General features: G+C 42.0%; 1 protein-coding gene across 1 annotated transcript in view; it reads left to right on the top strand.

Moving 5' to 3' along the window:
* Positions 1-400: 400 nt before the first annotated feature.
* The window catches only part of LOC311244195 (uncharacterized protein), a 75,289-nt gene continuing 54,052 nt past the window's right edge, over positions 401-21,637 (top strand). Inside the window, exons 1-3 of the mRNA XM_084333602.1 lie at positions 401-564; positions 10,001-10,224; positions 16,904-17,038. Coding sequence (XP_084189728.1) covers positions 10,092-10,224; positions 16,904-17,038 — 268 coding nt within the window. The 5' untranslated portion in view covers positions 401-564; positions 10,001-10,091. The remainder of the gene's footprint in view (positions 565-10,000; positions 10,225-16,903; positions 17,039-21,637) is intronic.

Genomic DNA, 21,637 nt, shown 5'->3' on the forward strand with positions numbered 1-21,637 from the left:
TCCTGCCAGAGTCTTCAGGGTATTCTTGTTTATCAGAGAGGAGATCCGGTACAAGAATCGAGTTCGTTGGTTGACTTTTTTTATTACATTGGATGCCATTTTGTCACAGGAGAGATTAGCCTCTAGGATGGAATAACCTAACGTCATAACCTAACGTTTCTCTTAGTGCTCTGGTGTGCATTTTTGCTGACTGCAAAGTTACATAACCACTAAAGGTCAGTTGTTATTCAAAACGTTTATCGTGCCTTTATTTTTAAGGCTAAATCGTTAAACCGGAAGTGATCCCGTGGCCAGGTGTTGCTGCCTTGACGGAGCTCATTGGGGGAAAACAAATGCCGATCAAGTAACCAGGAAGTCCACTATATACGAGCCATTTTGATTTTCTCCGATCGATGTTTTGACACAACATACGGACTGTGGCTTTGTTTTCCAGCTACTTTTACTTGCGGGATTGCTGCAGAAAAACACACTGGCCTACCAGATATCACGGAGAATAGTTATGTTACTGATATTGTTTTGAGATTCTACACCACGTGGCCCTTCTCAAGTGTTGCCGTTGAGTTGGTAAGAAAAGATCAGAGTCTGAAACACAGAAATATATCTACTAACCTCTTTGCTAATGATCACACTCCTACACAGCTGTTCTAGCTGATATCCATAATTATAGATATAAAACAGTAGATGCGACATTACATCATATACATCCTGGGTATTGTTGACAATTTCTGGCGTGGTCAGCGGGTTGTGTCTTAATTGATATCCTTACCTCCATCTCGAAAGTCATGGAAAAAATTGTATACGAACAGGTCGAAAAATACCTTGCGGAAAAAAATCTAATCTACGAATTCCAATCTGGCTTCAGAACATCCCACTCCACTGACACATGCCTTCTCTATTTAAACGACCACATCAAACAAGAGGTGGACGCGGGCAAATACTGCGGCATGGTCATGCTGGACCTACAAAAGGCCTTCGACACTGTCAATCACACCATTCTGATTGACAAGCTAAAAGCAATTGGTTTTGATAGTCTATCAGTGAGCTGGATGCAATCCTACCTGGAGGGGAGAGAGCAGATGGTGGAGGTAAACGGTACCCTATCCCCCCCCCTCACAGTAAACTGTGGTGTTCCACAAGGAAGCATACTAGGTCCGCTACTGTTCCTAATTTATGCAAATGACATGTCGTCAGCTTGTGACTGCAACTTGTTCCTGTTTGCGGACGACTCAGCCCTGCTGGTCTCTGACAAGAACAAATTACAGGTTGAAAAAACCCTCAGCTCAGAACTAAGCAAAATCTGCATATGGCTCGCTGATAACAAACTATCATTACACATGGGCAAAACAGAGTCCATTCTCTTCGGTTCAAATAACAAACTCAGCAAGACCGACGGCTTCTCAGTTACAGTGGGTGACAATATTGTCACAAGGAAAGAAGATATTACCTACCTGGGTTCCATCCTAGAGGCAAATCTTTCCTGTGACAAAATGGCATCCAATGTAATAAAAAAAGTCAACCAACGAACTCGTTTCTTGTACCGGATCTCCTCACTGGTAAACAAGAATACCCTGAAGACTCTAGCAGGAGCACTCATTCAAGGGTACTACGACTATGCTTGCACCTCATGGTACCAAAGCACCTCAAAGGCGCTAAAAACAAAATTACAAACATCTCAAAACAAACTGGTCAGACTACTGCTTGACCTTACTCCTAGAACCCACCTCACCCCTGCCCACTTTGACAACCTAGGATGGCTTAGAGTAGACGACAGAGTACAGCAACTTGCAATGGGCCTGGTCTACAAGATACACTACACGACCAAGGTACCCATGTACATGACTAAATACTTCCCAAAGGTCAGTGAATACCACGATCACAACACCAGAGGGAGCTCCACAAATCATGTTAAACCCAGATTCGGCTCAAACAAGGGACTAAACACGTTTCGCAATTATGCCACATCAATGTGGAACGCCCTACCCAAAGCTGTAAAGGAATGTGAATCACTACCCACTTTCAAAAACACTCTCAAAAAACACCTAAGGGAGACTGCAACTCGAAACTGGCCCCTGTAAATGTCCGAACACAACCCCCGCCAACACCCCCCCCCCCACACTCCTACCCCCCCCCCCCCCCCCCAACCACCTCCAATGTACAGTCCCACCCCCACCTACCCAATCCAATGTACAGTTTCTACGCCTAATGTATATACTCTTTTCTTTCTGGACTCTTTTTGTATCACAAATACAGTACTGTAATTGCAAATCTGGTATGTCATAAATGTATAGATGTAGCAGTACTGTCTATCTGTATGTCATGTATGTCATATATGTTACGATGAATTGGAAATGGGGGACCCTGGTGGAAACAAGACGAAAGTCTTTCTCTGGTCTGCATCCCCTTAACAATTGTATGTATTGAGCTGTACTGCACTGTACCCATTCTGCAATCTGTTAATAAAGTTTTCATTCATTCATTCATTCAATTGTCCAACCAGAACACTCCAGACCTGCATGGTAAAGAAAGAGGACCGATAAAGCGCACATTTCAACTGTTTGTGTGCTTTGTTAACCTCTTCCACCCGGAGCCTAAAATAAATGGAAAAGTAAATGGAATATTGCTCCACTTCTACAAGGTCAATTTACTTATTGAATGAATAAATGAAAACTTTATTTAACAGATTGCAGAATGGGTACAATACAGTATGGCAGGGGATGCAGACCAGAGAAAGACGTTTGTCTTGTTTACATCAGGTTCCCCCATTTTCAATTCATAGTGACATTTATGACATACACAAGTTATACATGACATTTATGGCCTAGGGACATACATGACATACAGGTATTTAGTACTGTTACATTTGTGACATACGATATGCAAATATACAGTACTGTACCCATAGATCCTGACAGTGCGCCTTGCTGCCGCCGGCTTGTCGTCTCACATGACAGCGCGAGATGCATCCAGCTGCAGCCCTGCAGAACCATACTGGGCTCCCCCCACTGCCACACTGCGCCCTGTTCCCGCACGTTACGAAATCTAAGAGGATAGCCTACAGTGGGGGCGGGGCCCCCTAAGCTCCGGGGCCCCAGTGCGGGGGCCTCCGCTACGCCACTGGTTCCACATTGATGTGGCATAATTGGGAAAACGTGTTTAGTCCCTTGTTTGAGCCGAATCTGGGTTTAACATGATTTGTTGAGCTTCCTCTGGTGTTGTGGTCGTGGTATTCACTGACCTTTGGGAAGTATTTTGACATGTACATGGGTACCTTAGTCGTATAGTGTATCTTGTAGACCAGGCCCATTGCAAGTTGCTGTACTCTGTCGTCTACTCTAAGCCATCCTAGGTTGTCAAAGTGGGCAGGGGTGAGGTGGGTTCTAGGGGTAAGGTCAAGTAGAAGTCTGACCAGTTTGTTTTGTGATGTTTGCAATTAGGGCTGTCTTAAATACTTCGAAGCTTCGAAGCTTCGTTCGATGGCACAAGCTTAGAACATTAAAAAAAAATCGAAGTTTAAAAAAAAAACGAAAAAAAAAATAAAAAAGAAAAATAATTTTTTTTTCATTTTTTTTTTTTTTTTTTTTTTAACTTCGGTGTGTGTGTGTGTGTGTGTGTGCATGGAGCCATTGGGTGGGGCCGGGGTACAAATACACTGGAGGAAAGTAACCCAGCTCAGCACTGCCCAAATTATATCATCACTATTGCCTGTTTGAAGGATATCATCCTCAAACACATATACACCACCTACACGCCTATTCTCAGTCCTTGCCCCACAGAACTACCCACCCCAGTTAGGACAGCCGAATCCCATCCAATCTTTCGCCGTCGACTAAAGACGTACTTCTTCAACCATTATCTAAAAAAAAATAAAAGAAATAAAATAAAATAAAATCTAACCCTAACTAACCTTAAGGCGCTCCCATAGTCCAGCAGACTGTACACAGAGCAGACTCCGCGGATGTCCGCGCGGCTCTTTGAGCTTTCATAGTCGAGCAGATCTCAGCGGACGTCCGCGGTCTATTTCCTACATTTCTCGCACCAGTTTTACTACATTTCCCACAATTCTGTCTGTTCTACTGTACTGGCAGATCAGAGGGAACATTATCAGCGGGAGAGAGCGAGAGGGAGAGAGAGAGAGAGAGAGAGAGACAAAGAGAGAGAGAGAGAGAGCGCGCTTCACGGGCTCATCTCTCTCCTCGCGCCACCAATCGCTCGCGCGGCGTCACATTAAATGCAGTTCGATGTCAACCAAAACGCCGAGCAGCGTTTTGTGTGACACCAAGTCAGCGGCGCGGATGTCCGCACCTCAGAAAATAGGAGCGTCGCACCTGTGGGTCTGCTGTCCGCTGAGATCAAAGCTCAAGAGTCCGCGCGGACGTCCGCGGAGTCTGCTCTGTGTACAGTCTGCTGGACTATGGGAGCGCCTTTACTGTCATGCACTTGTCCTAATAAACTAACCTACACTGTAACACGCAACACTTTGATGAATATTGTTACTCAGCTGATGAGTTGTATCCTTCCTGATGACCTGTTGTACAGAACTTGTAAGTCGCTTTGGATAAAAGCGTCAGCTAAATGACTAAATGTAAATGTGAATGTAAATGCATTGTAGAATTCCACACATAAGAAAGAAAGATACTGGGATGAATAAACAAAATAGGAATTAAAATGTAGAAATGCATGCAATACATAAATAAATATGAATCTCCATATATGAAATAGAACATTTAGATAAGGTGCTACTGAGATGTTTTGGTGAGTTCTTTGTTTTTTTGTGGAAGTAGCCCTTCTTCAAAATGCATGAACATTCACTGATAATTGGTCTGTAGTGGAGTCTACAAGGTCTACATTGCCGGACCATGTAGAATCCGGACCTTGTAGACTGACATAATTCTGTGCATAGTTTAGTCTACACAGGCCATATTTCAAATAATCAAAATCTTACTTCATTCATCTTAAACATTCTTTATTTGGGGGATTGGTAGTTCCCATGAAATCTGAAGTTGTTCAAACGACAACAGCGATCCACCTTGAATTAAATCACACAGCCGAGTGAAACCTTGTTGCACAGTCACGAAAGGGGCTACTTAATTCATTAATCCAATCCACTTTATTTATAGAGCACATTTAAAAACAACAAAGTTTACCAAAGTGCTGTACAAGTCCCACAACATAAGATAAAAAAATATATATATATATATATATATATATATATATATATATATATATATATATATATATATAAAAAAGAAAATTAATAAAAAAAAATTTAATTCGAAGCTTTGAATTAAAATCGAAGCTCGGCCCCGAAGCTTCGATTGTCAAAAAAAAATTCGAAGGTCAGCCCTATTTGCAATCTTGTTTTTAGCGCCTTTGAGGTGCTTTGGTACCATGAGGTGCAAGCATAGTCGTAGTACCCTTGAATGAGTGCTCCTGCCAGAGTCTTCAGGGTATTCTTGTTTACCAGAGAGGAGATCCGGTACAAGAATCTAGTTCGTTGGTTTTCTTTTTTTATTACCTTGGATGCCATTTTGTCACAGGAAAGATTTGCCTCTAGGATAGGGCTGCACGATTTTGGGAAATAATCTAATTGCGATTTTTCGGACAGATATTGCGATTGCGATTACATTTGCGATTATAATTAAAAAAAAATTAAGCAGCCCCACAGAGGTTTATTGTAAAATGCGGCTTGCATCTGGCCTACGTGGTGGGTCTTTTCGGGACACCGAGCCTGAAAATGTTTCTTTTTACCTGGGAATCGATACTGGTACCCAACGGTACCCTTTTTTCTGTACTTTACTCTCCCTCTCTGAAGTCTAAACTTCACAACACACAATCTAAAACCCCTTACCTCCCTCTCCCAAACCGATCTAGTATCTCAATGGAACTTCCTGGTTAAACAAAAAAGAAAAAAAGAAAAAAAACGTTATTTTTTCTTTGTTGCGATTTGTGCATCATTTCAAATCGCAAATTCGATTTAAAATCGATTAATCGTGCAGCCCTACTCTAGGATGGAACCTAGGTATGTAATTTCCTCTTTCCTTGTGACAATATTGTCACCCACTGTAACTGAGAAGCCGTCGGTCTTGCTGAGTTTGTTATTTAGATCCGAAGAGAATGGACTCTGTTTTACCCAGGTGTAATGATAGTTTGTTATCAGCGAGCCAGGTGCAGATTCTGCCGAGTACAGAGCTGAGGGTTTTTTCAACCTGTAACTTGTTCTTGTCAGAGACCAGCAGGGCTCAGTCGTCCGCGAACAAGAACAAGTTGCAGTGACAAGCTGACGACATGTAATTTGCATAAATTAGGAACAGTAGCGGCCCAAGTATGCTTCCTTGTGGAACACCACAGCTCACTGTGAGAGGGGGGGATAGAGTACCGTTTACTAGGCTTGGGCGGTATGATGGTATTACGGTATACCAGGGTATTTAGAAATCCAGACGGTATTGAAAATCAATACCATCAAAATCACAGATGCGTTTTGACAGGGACGGCATTGGTTGTAGTGCACACACAGCACGCGCCAGCAGAGGGCGAGACCAGTCCTCACTAGTGGAGCGAGCACACGCAGAGCTGGTTGTCTACACACAGGAGGACGCAATCGATAGGGGAAAACTCGCTTCAGTGGTGGAAATTAAATGAGACACGCTTACCGTTGCTGGTGCTGCGGGCTAACTGGCTACCGTTCTGAGAGCTAACGTTACTAGTACTAGGGTGCTGCGCTGCGGGCTTCTGGTTACCTTCTGAGAGCTAACTATAGTAGCACTAGGATGCTGCAGGCTTCTGGCTACCTTCTGAGAGCTAACGATAGTAGCACTAGGATGCTGCGGGCTTCTGGCTACCTTCTGAGAGCTAACGATAGTAGCACTAGGATGCTGCAGGCTTCTGGCTACCTTCTGAGAGCTAACGATAGTAGCACTAGGACGCTGCAGGCTTCTGGCTACCTTCTGAGAGCTAACGATAGTATCACTAGGATGCTGCAGGCTTCTAGCTACCTTTCTGAGAGCTAACGTTACTAGTACTAGGATGCTGCAGGCTTCTGGCTAGCTTCTGAGAGCTAACGATAGTAGCACTAGGATGCTGCAGGCTTCTGGCTACCTTCTGAGAGCTAACGATAGTAGCACTAGGATGCTGCAGGCTTCTGGCTACCTTCTGAGAGCTAACGATAGTAGCACTAGGATGCTGCGGGCTAACTGGCCATCGTTCCGTGATTTGTTTACTTGGTAACACGGGTTGCCCCCCCCCCCCGCTGATGAAAATGAAAGTCATACCGTCATATACCGTATACCGGGGTATTATGTCAGCAAGGTATGACGGTATGAAAAAAATGATACCGCCCAAGCCGACCGTTTACCTCCACCATCTGTTCTCTCCCCTCAAGGTAGGATTGCATCCAGCTCACTGATAAACTATCAAAACCAATTGCCTTTAGCTTGTCAATCAGAATGGAGTGATTGACAGTGTCGAAGGCCTTTTGTAGGTCCAGCATGATGATGCCACAGTATTTGCCCGCGTCCACCTCTTGTTTGATGTGGTCGTTCAAATAGAGAAGGCATGTGTCAGTGGAGTGGGATGTTCTGAAGCCAGATTGGAATTCGTAGATTCGATTTCTTTCCGCCAGGTACTTTTCGACCTGTTTGTAGACTATTTTCTCCATGACTTTCGAGGTGGAGGTAAGAATAGAAACAGGGCGGTAGTTGCCTGGGTCTAATTTGCTGCCCTTTTTGTGCAGAGGGGTCACTCGCAATTTTGAAGTCCTTGGGGACGTGTCCTTGTTTTATGGAGAGGTTTATTATGTGTGATGACTGGGGTGATGGCGGCTGCTGAGTCTCTGATGAATTTGGAGGGGATGTTGTCATGGCCAGTGGCCTTGTTAGGTTGGAGGGCGCTCAGTTATTTTAGTACCTCATCGGTTGTTACCATTTCTAGTTTGTAGGGCTGTCTTAAATACTTCGAAGCTTCGAAGCTTCGTTCGATGGCACAAGCTTCGAACATAAAAAAATAAATCAAAGTTTAATTATTTTTTTTACATTTTTTTTGCCTCCAAAATCTTGCGCCTCCATTCCAATGAAGCGAAAGTAAGCGGCGCCTTTTTGCCTCCATTCCAATTAAACGAAAGTAAGCGGCACCTCGACTCCAGTTCTCTACAACAAGCATGTGGAGATTATCTGTGTTGAAAACAACAAGGACATGTCGACGAAGAAGCGAAGCAATGCCGTTTGTTATTTAAGACTGTCGGACAGATTTGTGTTCAAAACGTGCTTAATTAAGTCGAATTCTGCCTTTGTCTCTATCAACCACATATAAATATTTATATAATTGTTTGCTTGATAGACGAAGGTTGCAACATAATTATGTAATGTCATGTCGTTGGCTGTGAGAGCAGCCCCACTGCACCCAGGCAGCGTCACAGTCACGAAAGGGGCTACTTAATTAATTAATCCAATCCACTTTATTTATAGAGCACATTTAAAAACAACAAAGTTTACCAAAGTGCTGTACAAGTCCCACAACATAAGATACATTTTTTTTTTTAAATATTATTATTATTTTTTCCCCCCCGAAGCTTCGAATTAAAATCGAAGCTCGGCCCCGAAGCTTCGATTGCCAAAAAAAGCTTTGAAGGTCAGCCCTACTAGTTTGAAGTCGTCTTTGCGGACACCTAGGTTTTTGTAGTATGCTACTATGTGTTCTACCCCATAGTGCCCTGAGTGGGAGGGTAGTTTGTTTACCAGTGTTGTGGCTATGTTTGCGAAGAAGATGTTTAAGTAATTGGCTACATCCAGCTTGTCTGTGATGAGCATGTTGTCCGTCTTTATGTCTATGTTTGAGAATCTGGTTTTAAGTTTTTTACTGCAGCCTAGTTGATTATTGAGTAATTTCCAAAGTTCACATGGTTTGTTTTTGTTTTCCTCAGTTTTGTCATTGATGACATTTTTTTTGCGGTTTTGATAATGGTGTTTACATCATTTCTTAGTCTGTTTCTTTGGAATTTTTTGTTCAACCACGTGGGCTTGGAGTTCACTGTTTGAGCTTTTGATATTCTTGGTATCTAGGGACATCTATGGACCTCAGTGAATGTATTCCCAGTGTCAGAAATATTGTGTCTATTACTAGGCTTGCTTAAATTGTGATGAAACAAAGGAATTATGATTTTTCTTTGCATCTTTGACAGTGAATAACACCATGCTAATAATGACCGAAAATGAAAAACTGATCTTGTTCCGTACCTTCTTGAGATCATGTGTACAAAAAATCGAAGGAAATGAATAAAGGGAAGATGATTAAACAGAAGGTTCTGTAGATACAGTACTGAATTATCCCATCCGGACCAATGCAATTTTTTTTATCTACTTTTTTCCCTAATTTCTGAGGGTCTGCATGGGAGGGACACAGTCGCCCTCGTTGCTTCCTGATTCTGCTGCGCAGGCGCACCAACCGACCTGTAGGAGTCGCTGTCCACAACGTCCGATCCCCACCCACCAGCTTCCCACCCCCTAATACTGCCAATTGTATTAGTATGAACGACCAGCCAAGCTGGTAGTAATGCAGAGAGCTGGGCTCGAACCCAGCATCTCCTGCATTAGTGGCGAGCGCCTTGCCCACTGCACCACTTAGCCGCCCCCGGACCAATGCAATTTGAAACATTATTATAGAATAGCAGGCTTATAAATTACCTTATTATAGCCAATTTGCACATTTATATATACATATATTATCTTTCAAATGCCCGAGTTCAATTTGGATTTAGTATCACCAGGCGTGCATAAGAACAGATAATGAAATCTACTGTAAATACAGTAGCTTTTTTATTTTGATTAGGGTGCAACCGTTTTGAAACTGGGTGTCGGGTGTCAAAGCAGTATGCGGGGGGGGGGGATACAGGGTGGGGGATGCATAGCTTCACAGTCCTATATACACTTAAAGTATAGATACAAATACAATATAATATAAAAAAGTACAAACCTTTACAAAAGTTTACCTTAGTATCCTCTCTCCATAGTTCTCTACCTGAACTCACCTGGTGTAACTCACGCTGACCGGGGGCAGGAAGTCCTACAGGAAGACACTCTGGACTCCAGCTCCAGTAGAAGATGACTTCTTTAGAACCCAGGGACCAAGACGTCCTACTGAACATCAAAAAAGAAGAAACTTTAGACTCTCCAGACCCACCTATGGACATTTATACTGGATTGAAGGAGGAGCCCACAGATTATCAGGATATATGTAAGTTCACATTCCTTCTTTTTCGATAACATCTCTTTCTGCAATCTTGTATAATTGTTTTGTTCATCATTGTATACAAGGCTTTATCTTCCATTTTCAATACGTTTTTTTCATACTTGACTCAAATATGCTCTATGTTTTATGTTGATGCGTGTCCATGTCCAAAATCAGGGACCATGATGGAAATAAATAAGTGCTTGCACTTTCTCATGTTTTTATCCCTTGGATGCTGTCTTTTACTCCACTATAAAAATCAATCAATAAACCAAGACAATCGACTCTCCTGGCCAGTAGTGTAAGATGTGAAGAAAAATATAAACCTTGATAGAATAAAACAAATGGCAACCAGTGTGCATTAGAGAAACAGACGGCTGTTACATCAACAAGCTGATTCTAACAATATATCAGTCAGATCATGACGCAGATGTTTATGCAGTTTGTAGCCTACATTCGTTCTTCATAAACTAAATAACTTCAATACACTGTTAATAGAAAGTGAAAGTATTCCTGCAGGCTGAGAAAGCGTGATTTAGGCTGCTTTCCAACACGACTACCAGGGGCATATTGTGTGGTTACTGGACTTGAGTTATATTAGAAGAATAACAAAAGCTTAAATTAAAAAGATATTTGCCTAATTCTCTTTATTTTTACATTCATCCAGCTCATTAATATCTGTAACAGACTCATGTCTCTGTGTGCATTAATATCTGTAACAGACGCATGTCTCTGTGTGCATTCATATCTAACAGACGCATGTCTCTGTGTGCATTCATATCTGTAACAGACGCATGTCTCTGTGTGCATTAATATCTAACAGACGCATGTCTCTGTGTGCATTAATATCTGTAACAGGACGCATGTCTCTGTGAGAATTAATATCTGTAACAGGACGCATGTCTCTGTGTGCATTCATATCTGTAACAGACGCATGTCTCTGGGTGCATTAATATCTGTAACAGACGCATGTCTCTGTGTGCATTAATATCTAACAGACGCATGTCTCTGTGTGCATTAATATCTAACAGACGCATGTCTGTGTGCATTAATATCTGTAACAGATGCATGTCTCTGTGTGAATTAATATCTGTAACAGACGCATGTCTCTGTGCATTCATATCTAACAGACGCATGTCTCTGTGTGCATTAAGGGTCCGATTGACAGGCACACATGTTTGGATGACTGCTCTTTTTGGTCAATGCATGCAAAATTCACAGAATATTACCTTGAAAATGAAATTAAAATTAAATGTTTTATTTATTTAGGCTGTGCCATTCTCTTACATGGTTCACTAATGAACAAGTCCCTAATCTCGAGTCTTGACTCAAGTCTGAAGTCGCCAGGGTATGAGTTTCGAGTCATGTCAAGTTTATTTGCATGCGAGTCGAGTCCCCATCTCTGTATTTTACCAGAATAAAATCTAGTCAGCTGAACCACAAGTTGGTGAGTTGGGTTTTTCTGGGTGCTCAAGATGATTACTACAGCTCTCCACCCTGCAATTCAATCCAATGAGGCAAACAAAGAATGTTACCAAAAACACATTATAAATAAATAAATAAATAGATAAATATAGATAAATAGATAAATAGATAAATAAATAAATACAAATAATGATGATAATTTATTTATTTTTCTTGACTTGGGCAATTTTGAGATTTTGTTTTTTTAAATTGTTATACTGTTGGAATTCATTTCCATCCAGGAAGTTGCAGGCAACATGAGAACCGATAGACCCTCAACCAGTGTTAATTTTGTTGACTAAATTGATGACGAAAGATGTTCGTCAACGAAGGTTTTTTTCATGACGACAACGAGACGTGACGTCACGTTATTGAATACCATGTGACGCTAACGAGACTAAATAGTTTATTAAATATCGTTGACCACAACTGACGACACAAAAATTTAATTTATAAAAACCAGGACGAAATTTCTCTTCATGTATGTTGATATTGTTGACTAAAACAAGACGAGACAAACTAATTATAACTTTTCTTAATGCCATCGTCCCGACAGAACAGTGTGACGGCTGACGGGAGCTCTGTGTTATTAGCATTAGCTGGAGCTATTTGAAAAGCTAGTTTTAGCTTAACGTTACTTTGGCTAAAGTTGGGACTATTCATAATTCAGCTGCAGACCTGCAAGCAAAGTACAGCAAGTTGGCAAAGGAGTATTCCAAGCTAAATAACTTTTTCACCAGTAATGTTACATTGTTTGTATTTCCATCTAGATCGCGTTAGCTAGTGGCTAAGCTAGCTCACGCTAATGTGGCTAACTGCACACAATTAATGACATAATGCAGACAGCCATACCGGTGACAATGTTTAGCTTTTAGTGCCAAATGATAAGAGTCTGAGGCGGAGTTTCAAAAGAGAATGTTGAATATTTATTTTGCATTAAAAATCACAACAGTGCCTCTGCTAGGAGCTAACTGAACCGGAGCCGACTGGATAGGAAGTGCGCAACAACGTATAATGTCCGTGTGGAACCAATGTGCCAACAACTTTTCCGTGGGTGAAGCATAGTTGAGCATAGTTGTCATTTAATGATACTAATACTAATACAATCACCTGTTGTTGAATAAATACCATTACTTTCTAGTTATTACTAAAAAACAGTATATATAAAACAGTAGCTGTAAAAAAGAAAAGAAAAAAAGTTGTATAATTTATATAATATAATTTTTTTTTATGTATGCACTGGTATCAGATCAGTATAACCAGACCTAGACCACCTCTAACTCTAACCCCTAACCAGACTTAGACCACCTCTAACTTTAACCCCTAAGTTAGGGTTGTGACTTAGAGGTGGTCTAGGTCCGGATAGGGGTTAAGAGTTGGTCTAGCCCTTTACATCCATCTATCTAAATAATAATAATAAATTATAATGAATGCTTAACTACCCCTAAGTTACCCTAACCAGACCTAGACCACCTCTAACTCTAACCACTAACCAGACCTCTTCCATGTGGCACTTTAACACTGACCTCAGAATGTGATTTTATATGTTTTTATGCAAGCAGATTGCAATCAGTGTGTACTACTACTAGTACTACTGTGTGTTCTGTTTACTTAGTTTACAGTATCCTGTTATAGAATAAACCGTTGCCAGACACAGCAGAGAGAGAGAGGACAGACATGACAGAGAGGACAGACACAGCAGAGAGAGGACAGACAATCATGGCAGAGAGAAAGGAAAGACACAGAAGACAGACAGACAGAGTTCAGTGTCGTCTCTCTGGTCAGAAACAACGTCACCACATCCGTAATGCTCTCTTTGATGCATACATTGGACCATGTCTACACCAACATATACTGTAGGTGCAACAATACATTGGACCATGTCTACACCAACATATACTGTAGGAGCAACAATACATTGGACCATGTCTACACCAACATATACTGTAGGAGCAACAATACATTGGACCATGTCTACACCAACATATACTGTAGGAGCAACAATACATTGGACCATGTCTACACCAACATATACTGTAGGAGCAACAATACATTGGACCATGTCTACACCAACATATACTGTAGGAGCAACAATACATTGGACCATGTCTACACCAACATATACTTCCTGTGTATCACTTGTGCCGCCGATTCAGATTCCCCTAGGTTAAAAAATAAATACGCAATTTAAATCAGAAAATGTTCCATGTTGACTATTTCTGACTTCTGACAAGTTTTTTTCCATTAACACTTTGACTGCCGGGAGCCGTCTTTAGACGTCTTTGCTGGCCATGCTAAAGTTGCCGGGGGACGCTGTACGTTGTCTTTATATCAATATTTCAAAAATCTGCGATCGGATTCATAATGTCCCTCCGCTGGCCTGAGATCCACCAGCAGGACCCACTGAGCTCTCTGGCGGTTCAGGAGCGCCATCTGGTGGCCGATCGGCGCAAGCGCTTAACAGGAAGCGCATTAGAGGTTTTGCTAGACGTCCGTATTGCTTCCGGCCACTCGGTACATGTCCCGTGACTCTAGCTCGTCACTCTACATAGCGATCGATTGCCAATAACTCGATAAACAACATGATTTGGACGTATATACCATTATACAAGCTGGAGATGGACCGGGTAATAATATATCCCATAATGATAAAATTTCTACTCGACGATGATCGCCCAACGGCGCGCGGAGACTGGGGTGAGTTTCAGCGTGTAACGTTACCGTCTTCGATAATAACTGATATTATCAACATTTGACCCACATTAGATGATTGGTATAACGCTGCCCACGGAATTATAAACGCCCCCTCGCCCATCCGGTCAACATCAGATGACGTGTAGTAACTTCTAGAAGTACGTCTAGTTGGAATTTTTTATATCGCGCTGATTGCCATCAAACTGTATTTCATCATCAATATAATGCATTTGGGGCTATATATCACGTTCTGGAGAAAGCTGCAGAAAGAGATGAAAACATACTTATACATTAGACCATACTTTACTATGAATATGTGAATGAAAAAGTTTAACGTTGCTACACAATGAACAATACATATAGGACTTTGAATGGGCCCTAATAATGGCAATGTAGCAATAGAATTTAAAAAGTTATAGCCCTGCAAAGAAGGGGACTTTCTCCATAGACAAATAGCGCTGGCAATCTATGGTATATCATTAATTTAACCTTAGGCAACCAAAGTGTTAACTAAAAATAGACAAAAATGTCATCCGTTTTCGTCGACTAAATCTAGACTAAAACAAAAAAGACAAAATTGAGACAAAAACTGACTAAGACTAAAATGCTCAGACATTTAGTTGACTAAAACTGACTAAACGAAAAATAAATGAAGATGACTAAATATGATGAAAACGAAAAAGGAGCACTTGACACATGACTAAGACTAAAACTAAAATAGCTGCAAAAATGAACACTGCCCTCAACACAATCTTTTCCAGAATCGATGGTATGATCAGGGATGCGTTCTTCATGGGATGGGATTGCACTTGCCAACTCGCTATAAGTACCCACCTGGGCTACTTTACATATCAATAGCGCCGGTCGTCAGGTGTGTTAAAGACGTTCTCAGATACATTCACACCTAACTTGTGAATGAAATGTGTTACATTATATTCGTAGAGGCAATTAGGCACTGTCTTTAGTCTGTGCTTAAGCGAGGGAACATTTATGCGCGGGAGCGAGCGAACGCGCCGGGAGCGAGCGTGCACGTGGCGTCATTAGCGTGCGTGCAATCAGAGTTGATATGAGGAACGCACCTCTGGGTATGATACATAGAGATAGAGGGTGTACTCCCGTTCCGTAACACATGACGAACAACTTCCTCAAATTAAATGAGGACAAAACTGAAATCCTACTAGTCGGTCCTATAACAAAAAGAGAAATATTACAGAGCAATATGGGGCAACTTACTCCTTGGATCAAACCCGAAGTTACAAGTCTTGGTGTTATAATAGACTCAGACCTAAGCTTTAAATCACACATCAACAAGGTGACAAAAACATAATTTTTCCACCTTAGAAATATAGCTAAGGTAGGGCCGTTTATGAATAAAAAAGAAGCTGAAAAACAGATCCATGCCTTTACCTCAAGCCGACTTGACTAAATGGTAAATGGCTGCTTTTTTATATAGCGCTTTTATCCAAAGCGCTTTACAATTTGTTACTCACATTTTACCCATTCACTCACACATTCACTCACAAATTCACTCACACATTCACTCACACATTCACACACCGACGGCGGAGGCAACCATGCAAGGTGCCAACCTGCTCATCGGGAGCAATTAGGGGTTAAGTGTCTTGCTCAAGAACAGTGTCTTGCTCAAGTGCTTGCATTTTATCATGTTTTTATCCCTTGGATGCGATGTCTCTCATCCACAATAATGGGTCTGTGTTCCAACCACCACTGAATCACAAATGAAGAAGAATCAGTGTTGTCTTCTGGGTAGAAAACTGGACTTTTCTGAATTTGCCTCTGAAGCTGCTGTCCTTGTGGAGCACATTGGCAGCACTGGGTAGATAGGAACTGGCCTGTCTAGCTTTTCAATCTTTGCTATAATGTCAAATGAGGGGAAAAACTGGAATTATCCTTTAGGTAAACATATGGAAGTATTTGATATTTATGTGGAATAGGCTAATTTGACTATTATATATTCAGTATTATTTATATAGATATTTTTCACTGAGGCGGACAACAGAGTCTTTGATTATGGAATAGAGTTTACTGACAGAATGTTGCAACATGGAGAGACCTGGTTACAGCAACATGAAGAGACCTGGGTTACAGGCCCTGGATCTCTAAAGAACGGTGAGCTAACAAAGTATTTATACAGGAGAGTAGAGAAAACAAGTGGAGCATTCACATACATAATGAATTGTAGATATGATGTGTACAGAGATATCTGTATAATGACATACTTACTGTATGAGACAATTTAATTAATTTATAAAAATAATTTGCTTTTGTATATTTTTCAGCAAAGCAACTACATTATCTTTCATGAATGTACTTTAGACCGTTGCTCTCAGGCACAGAGGACTGGGCTTTTCTGATAGTAAGGATTACACTTTATTTTATTTATTTATATGGAGGCTGCCCGGGAATCGATATATGCAGGAAAAACCCTGGACCACTGGAGTATGAATACATAGTTAATAATACTGGCACAATATAAATACTTAGTGTCTGTCTTCCTCTGTCCCAGATCCACCCAGCGACCTACTGATGATTAAAAAGGAAGAGGCTCAGGACCCGCTAGACCCACCCAAGGAGGAGCCCACAGACCATCAGGATATTTCCACTGTGCTGAAGGAGGAGCCCACAGACCATCAGGATATCAGTATGTTACTTTCTCTTTCATATCTTTATTTTCTCTCATTCTCCTTCCTTTGCTCCAGTATATTTGTATATAACTTTCTCTCCTATAATCTTTTTTGTATCAAACTGTGTTCTCATGCAACAACTTAGCATGCTTACTTACTTAAAAAAAAAAAACGCTGTACCTGCTGTGAGAAAATGTAGGTTTATTGATTGAAATTCCTCTACTGACAACATTGCTTTAAGAAAAACAACAATGGTAGGGCGGCTGGGTGGCGCAGCGGAGATTGCGCTCATCACTAATGCAAGAGACTCCGGTCTCGAATCCAGGTGTCAGCATTGCCTCCGGCTTGGGCCAGCCGTCATACTAACTCGCTTGGCTGAGTTAGCGGGAGGGAAGTCGTGGGTGGTAATCTGGCGTTGTGGACAGCGACTCCTACAGGTCAGGTCTGGCCGCCTGCACAGCAAAAGACAGGAAGTGGTGAAGGCAGCGTGACCTCCCACGCATTACACTTCACCAATGAGAGTCCGCGCTGCCAGGTGAAAAGAGAGCCGCTGGCTGTCTCCGCATGTGTCGGAGGAAGCATGTGGTAGACCTCAGGGCTCCCTAGACCGACCAGTAGGGGGCACATGCGCACAACGACCAGGTAGGGGAGGGGGGAATTGGCATAACGACTCAATTTGAATGAGAGGAAAAAGCACAGAAAAATCAGGCGGAGAAAAAGGGGGTTAAAAAAAAACAACAACAATGAGTTATAATCTCATCCAGAAAAAGCGGAAAATACATATTTGTTGCAGCTTTTATTTTGAAAGATTCTGACCGAAACTCTTTTTGTTGTTGTCACTAGCTTGACACACGCCATTGAGCTCCTGTCCGCTTCAAAGTTTGTTAGACCCTCCACATGGACGGTTGTGTTACTTTTTCATCAAGGGGAAGCATGAGGACAGATTTTCATGAGGGGAAACTGAGTGAGTGAGTGACTGTGGATCTATAAGGTCATGCAATGTCAACTGGCAGCCCGGGCAAAGCTTACCATCTGGCCCACACAATATTAATATATTGCCAATTGGCAAGTCAATTTAGTAAAATGCATAACAATTCTATGATACGAGAATTAAACGTTCTCTGTTTATAGATAGATAGATATAAGTTTCAGTCTTTGTTTTTGTATAATTGAATGTTGGAGAGAGAGAAATTTGACTTTTCAGCACCTCTCCACTGTCCAGTTCAGCACCACGGACAGTAGGGATGGGTACTGTAACTGAGGGGTACAATTCCCTGACTGTATTGAATAAGTATGGTATCATTAAACCACTACTGAGTTATGTACATTACTACTGGCCATACAGTACACATGTATATGAGATGAACACCCACACAATAACACGGCTTAACAAGAAAGTACTGTTTATAATATTTATTAGAAGAGCACCAAGATAAGGCGGTTAGGTGGCCGAGCGGAGATTGCGTTCGTCACCAACCCCGGAGCTGTGAGCTGGATTCGCCTGTTCGAATCCAGCTCACAGCTCCGGGGTTGTCACCAGCTTGGCTGGCCGTCTGCACTAATACAATTGGCTGTATTAGAGGGTGGGAGAAGCTGGCGGGGTGGGTCCGGGTCGTTGTAAACAGCGACTCCTACAGTTCGGTCGGGGCGCCTGCTAAGCGCGGATAGGACTCGAGGGGGATAGTGTGGTCCTCCCACACGCTACGCCCCCTCGATAAGAATCCGCGCTGCCAGGTGAAAAGAAGCGGTGATTGGCTGGACGTGTGTCGGAGGAAGCACGTGGTAGCCTCCACTCTCCCAGGTGATCTGACTGTGGGGGGTAAGTGCGCAGCGACCAGGAAGGGACTGGGAATTGGCATACGACTAACATTGGGATGGGAGAAAATCGGAGGAAAAATGGAGGGGGAAAAAGACCAAAAAAAAAATAAAAAGAAGAGCACCAAGATTATCTTACATTTATTAAGAATGAGAGTTGCGCTTGTAAGGCGAAGAATGTGCATGAATAGGTCAAGAGCGTAAGTCCATGAGCATATTACGAAGGGGATAATTAATACCACCTGTAGCATAAGAATTATATAAGGTACACTCGTAGGTCAGCTGGAGATACTAGGGGGGTTCCCTCCGGTTGTAAGCCAGCAGGGGAGAGGATTTGTCGGTAGCAAAAGTCTGGATCAACGAGGAATAAGGAGACTCCAGGTACAGGAGACGGTGCAATAATCCCTTGATCCGTAGACAAAGCAACAGCTATTCTCCGGTATGCACTGCCGCATGGATGAAAGCTAGCCAGCCTCAGAGTCCTAGAGGCGGGCTCGACGGTGCTCCTCACAGGGTAAATCCCACACGGTAGTGGGGGTAGACGATTCTCTGCTCCAGCAGCCACAGGACCAAAGCAATATAATCCAGCCGAAAAGGGCTCTGTAGTCGTCGGTGTAGGTTATCCAGTGTACATATCCACACGGTTCTCGTCTAGGGCTCCTCGGATGACGGCACAAGGTTAGGCCGCCCAGCCTGGATAAGCACACTAGCTCGGTACGATGAAACGTTGGTAATGCTGGTCACTGTAGAACGGTAGCCGCACGATACACTATACATAATAGACTATTACTTAATAATAGAATAGGTCGAACTCGACGATACAGCGTTAAACTCTGACACTTCAGCTATCAATTCGCACGCGGTCTCAAGGCTCTATTTCGGGGCAAAACGGGCCCACTTCACAGCACGTTGTATCGTGGTGAAGGCTTCTGCTTTTAGTTACCAAGTGCATCTGTATCCACCTGCGCCGTATTTATACGTAAGGTGAATAATCTAGTACCAGCCTTATTTCTGTCTCGTATTACTGCGCAAATCTGGGCATGTTGAGACATGTCTTAGCGGTGACTTTGAACTAGACATTGGGGGTATGGCCGTGGCGCCTAGGGGATCGCTGTCCAATAGGAGAACGAATATTATGGTCTGGCCTGTACTAGGTAAAGGGATATTCCGTGTATATGTACAAAGAATATACAAGGGATATCAGACGATATACAAATACTATACAATATATCTCAAGTAATAAATATATATATTCGGTTTAATCTGACCCTTTGTAACAGGTACCGAATTCGGTACTTTTGAGGCACCGAACCGAAACACGTCGGTACTACCGAGTATCGAATCAAGTGAGAAACCGTTTTTTTTTTTTTTTTTTTAACTTTTTTCTTTTCATGTCAACGTTCACACGCACAATATATGCTTACCTAGGATTTGACTTGATTCAACAACAAAGCAGTCGGAGCAATGACAAGCCGAAAACTGTCGAAATTGTAGTTATTTGAAGTTTGGATTTTTTTTTTACGACTGAGGTAGGTAAATTAAATTTCTTGAGACTAAAGTACCGAAAAAAGGTACCGTTGGGTACCGGTATCGATTCACAGGTACCGGTACCGGTATCGGTTTAAATGTGAAAGGTACCCATCCCTAACGGACAGTGGATTAGACGTTGCCCCTTGAAAACTCCTCTTGTGAGCCACGCGTTGTTAGTGTGTGAGTAGCCAGACAAAGACGGATGTTAAGGACATTGGTAAATGCATTTGAAGAAGAAATCCAAGCCCTACATCTAAAAAAGAAATGCAAGAAAAGCTTTCCAAAGAAATAAAACGTGAAGATAAAACAAGATAAGATGGAAGGCAGAAGTTTACCTCTGGAGAGATTCTGATGGACGACACCTCAGTTAGAGCAGATGGACTGAGCCTGAAAAGGCTACATCCCAATTCAATGTCCAAGCAACAGACCTGTGGACTGAGCCCTCATGGACTTAACAAGACGTATTTTTGAGTTCTCAACAAGGAAACTATAAAAGAAGGAAGGGTGATCACTTCACTGTGTAGTACATGAACGCTCATTTGTGCCAAGTGTGGAAACTTTCACTTCGGCTGACACTGAGTTGAATGGGATCCCCATCTCGCTGTTTTATCCATCACTATCATAGACTAAATGAATGCACCAAAACAACAGATTTAAACGATCCCGGAGAATTATGTCATTCAGCTTGTCTTGTCCATTTGCCAGTAATTGCCATTTCTCACATAAACAGTGTTACACATGAAGCAGTGAAATATGATATACAATGTACTTATTGAGAGTATTGCTTGTTTTTTTTATTATGTTAGTGTGCCAATTAATTTGTGGCATAGCATGAACTTGACAGTTCTCATTCAAATTGTTATACAATGTATTAAAGGAGCTCCCGTCTTATACGGAGCTACTGAGAAATCGTGATCCCGTAGTTAGACTGGCTGACGCGCCGTTATATTCCTGGTCTCATACCAAACAGTCCTTGTCCCAATGACACAATGCATGCAGCTTACTTGGAAAATGATATTTATTTGCTTCACCGTGCAAACAGAATATCCTTGTTTTTGTTCCTTATACTGATTAAATGATAATGAATACGATATCTAATTGGATACAAACATTTCGACCTGAGACCTGCGTCGTACATGCGGTCAAAAACCATTGCCCTTTTCCGGGTCAAAACTCCTCCTACAAATAAAAATAAATAAATAAAAGAAGCGCCACCTTCTGGTCACATAAATCCACTGCACATTAATCCATTTTGGCCGTTACACAATGTG

Source organism: Notolepis coatsorum, assembly GCF_963971535.1.
Source record: "Notolepis coatsorum genome assembly, chromosome: 1".
NCBI lineage: Eukaryota > Metazoa > Chordata > Actinopteri > Aulopiformes > Paralepididae > Notolepis > Notolepis coatsorum.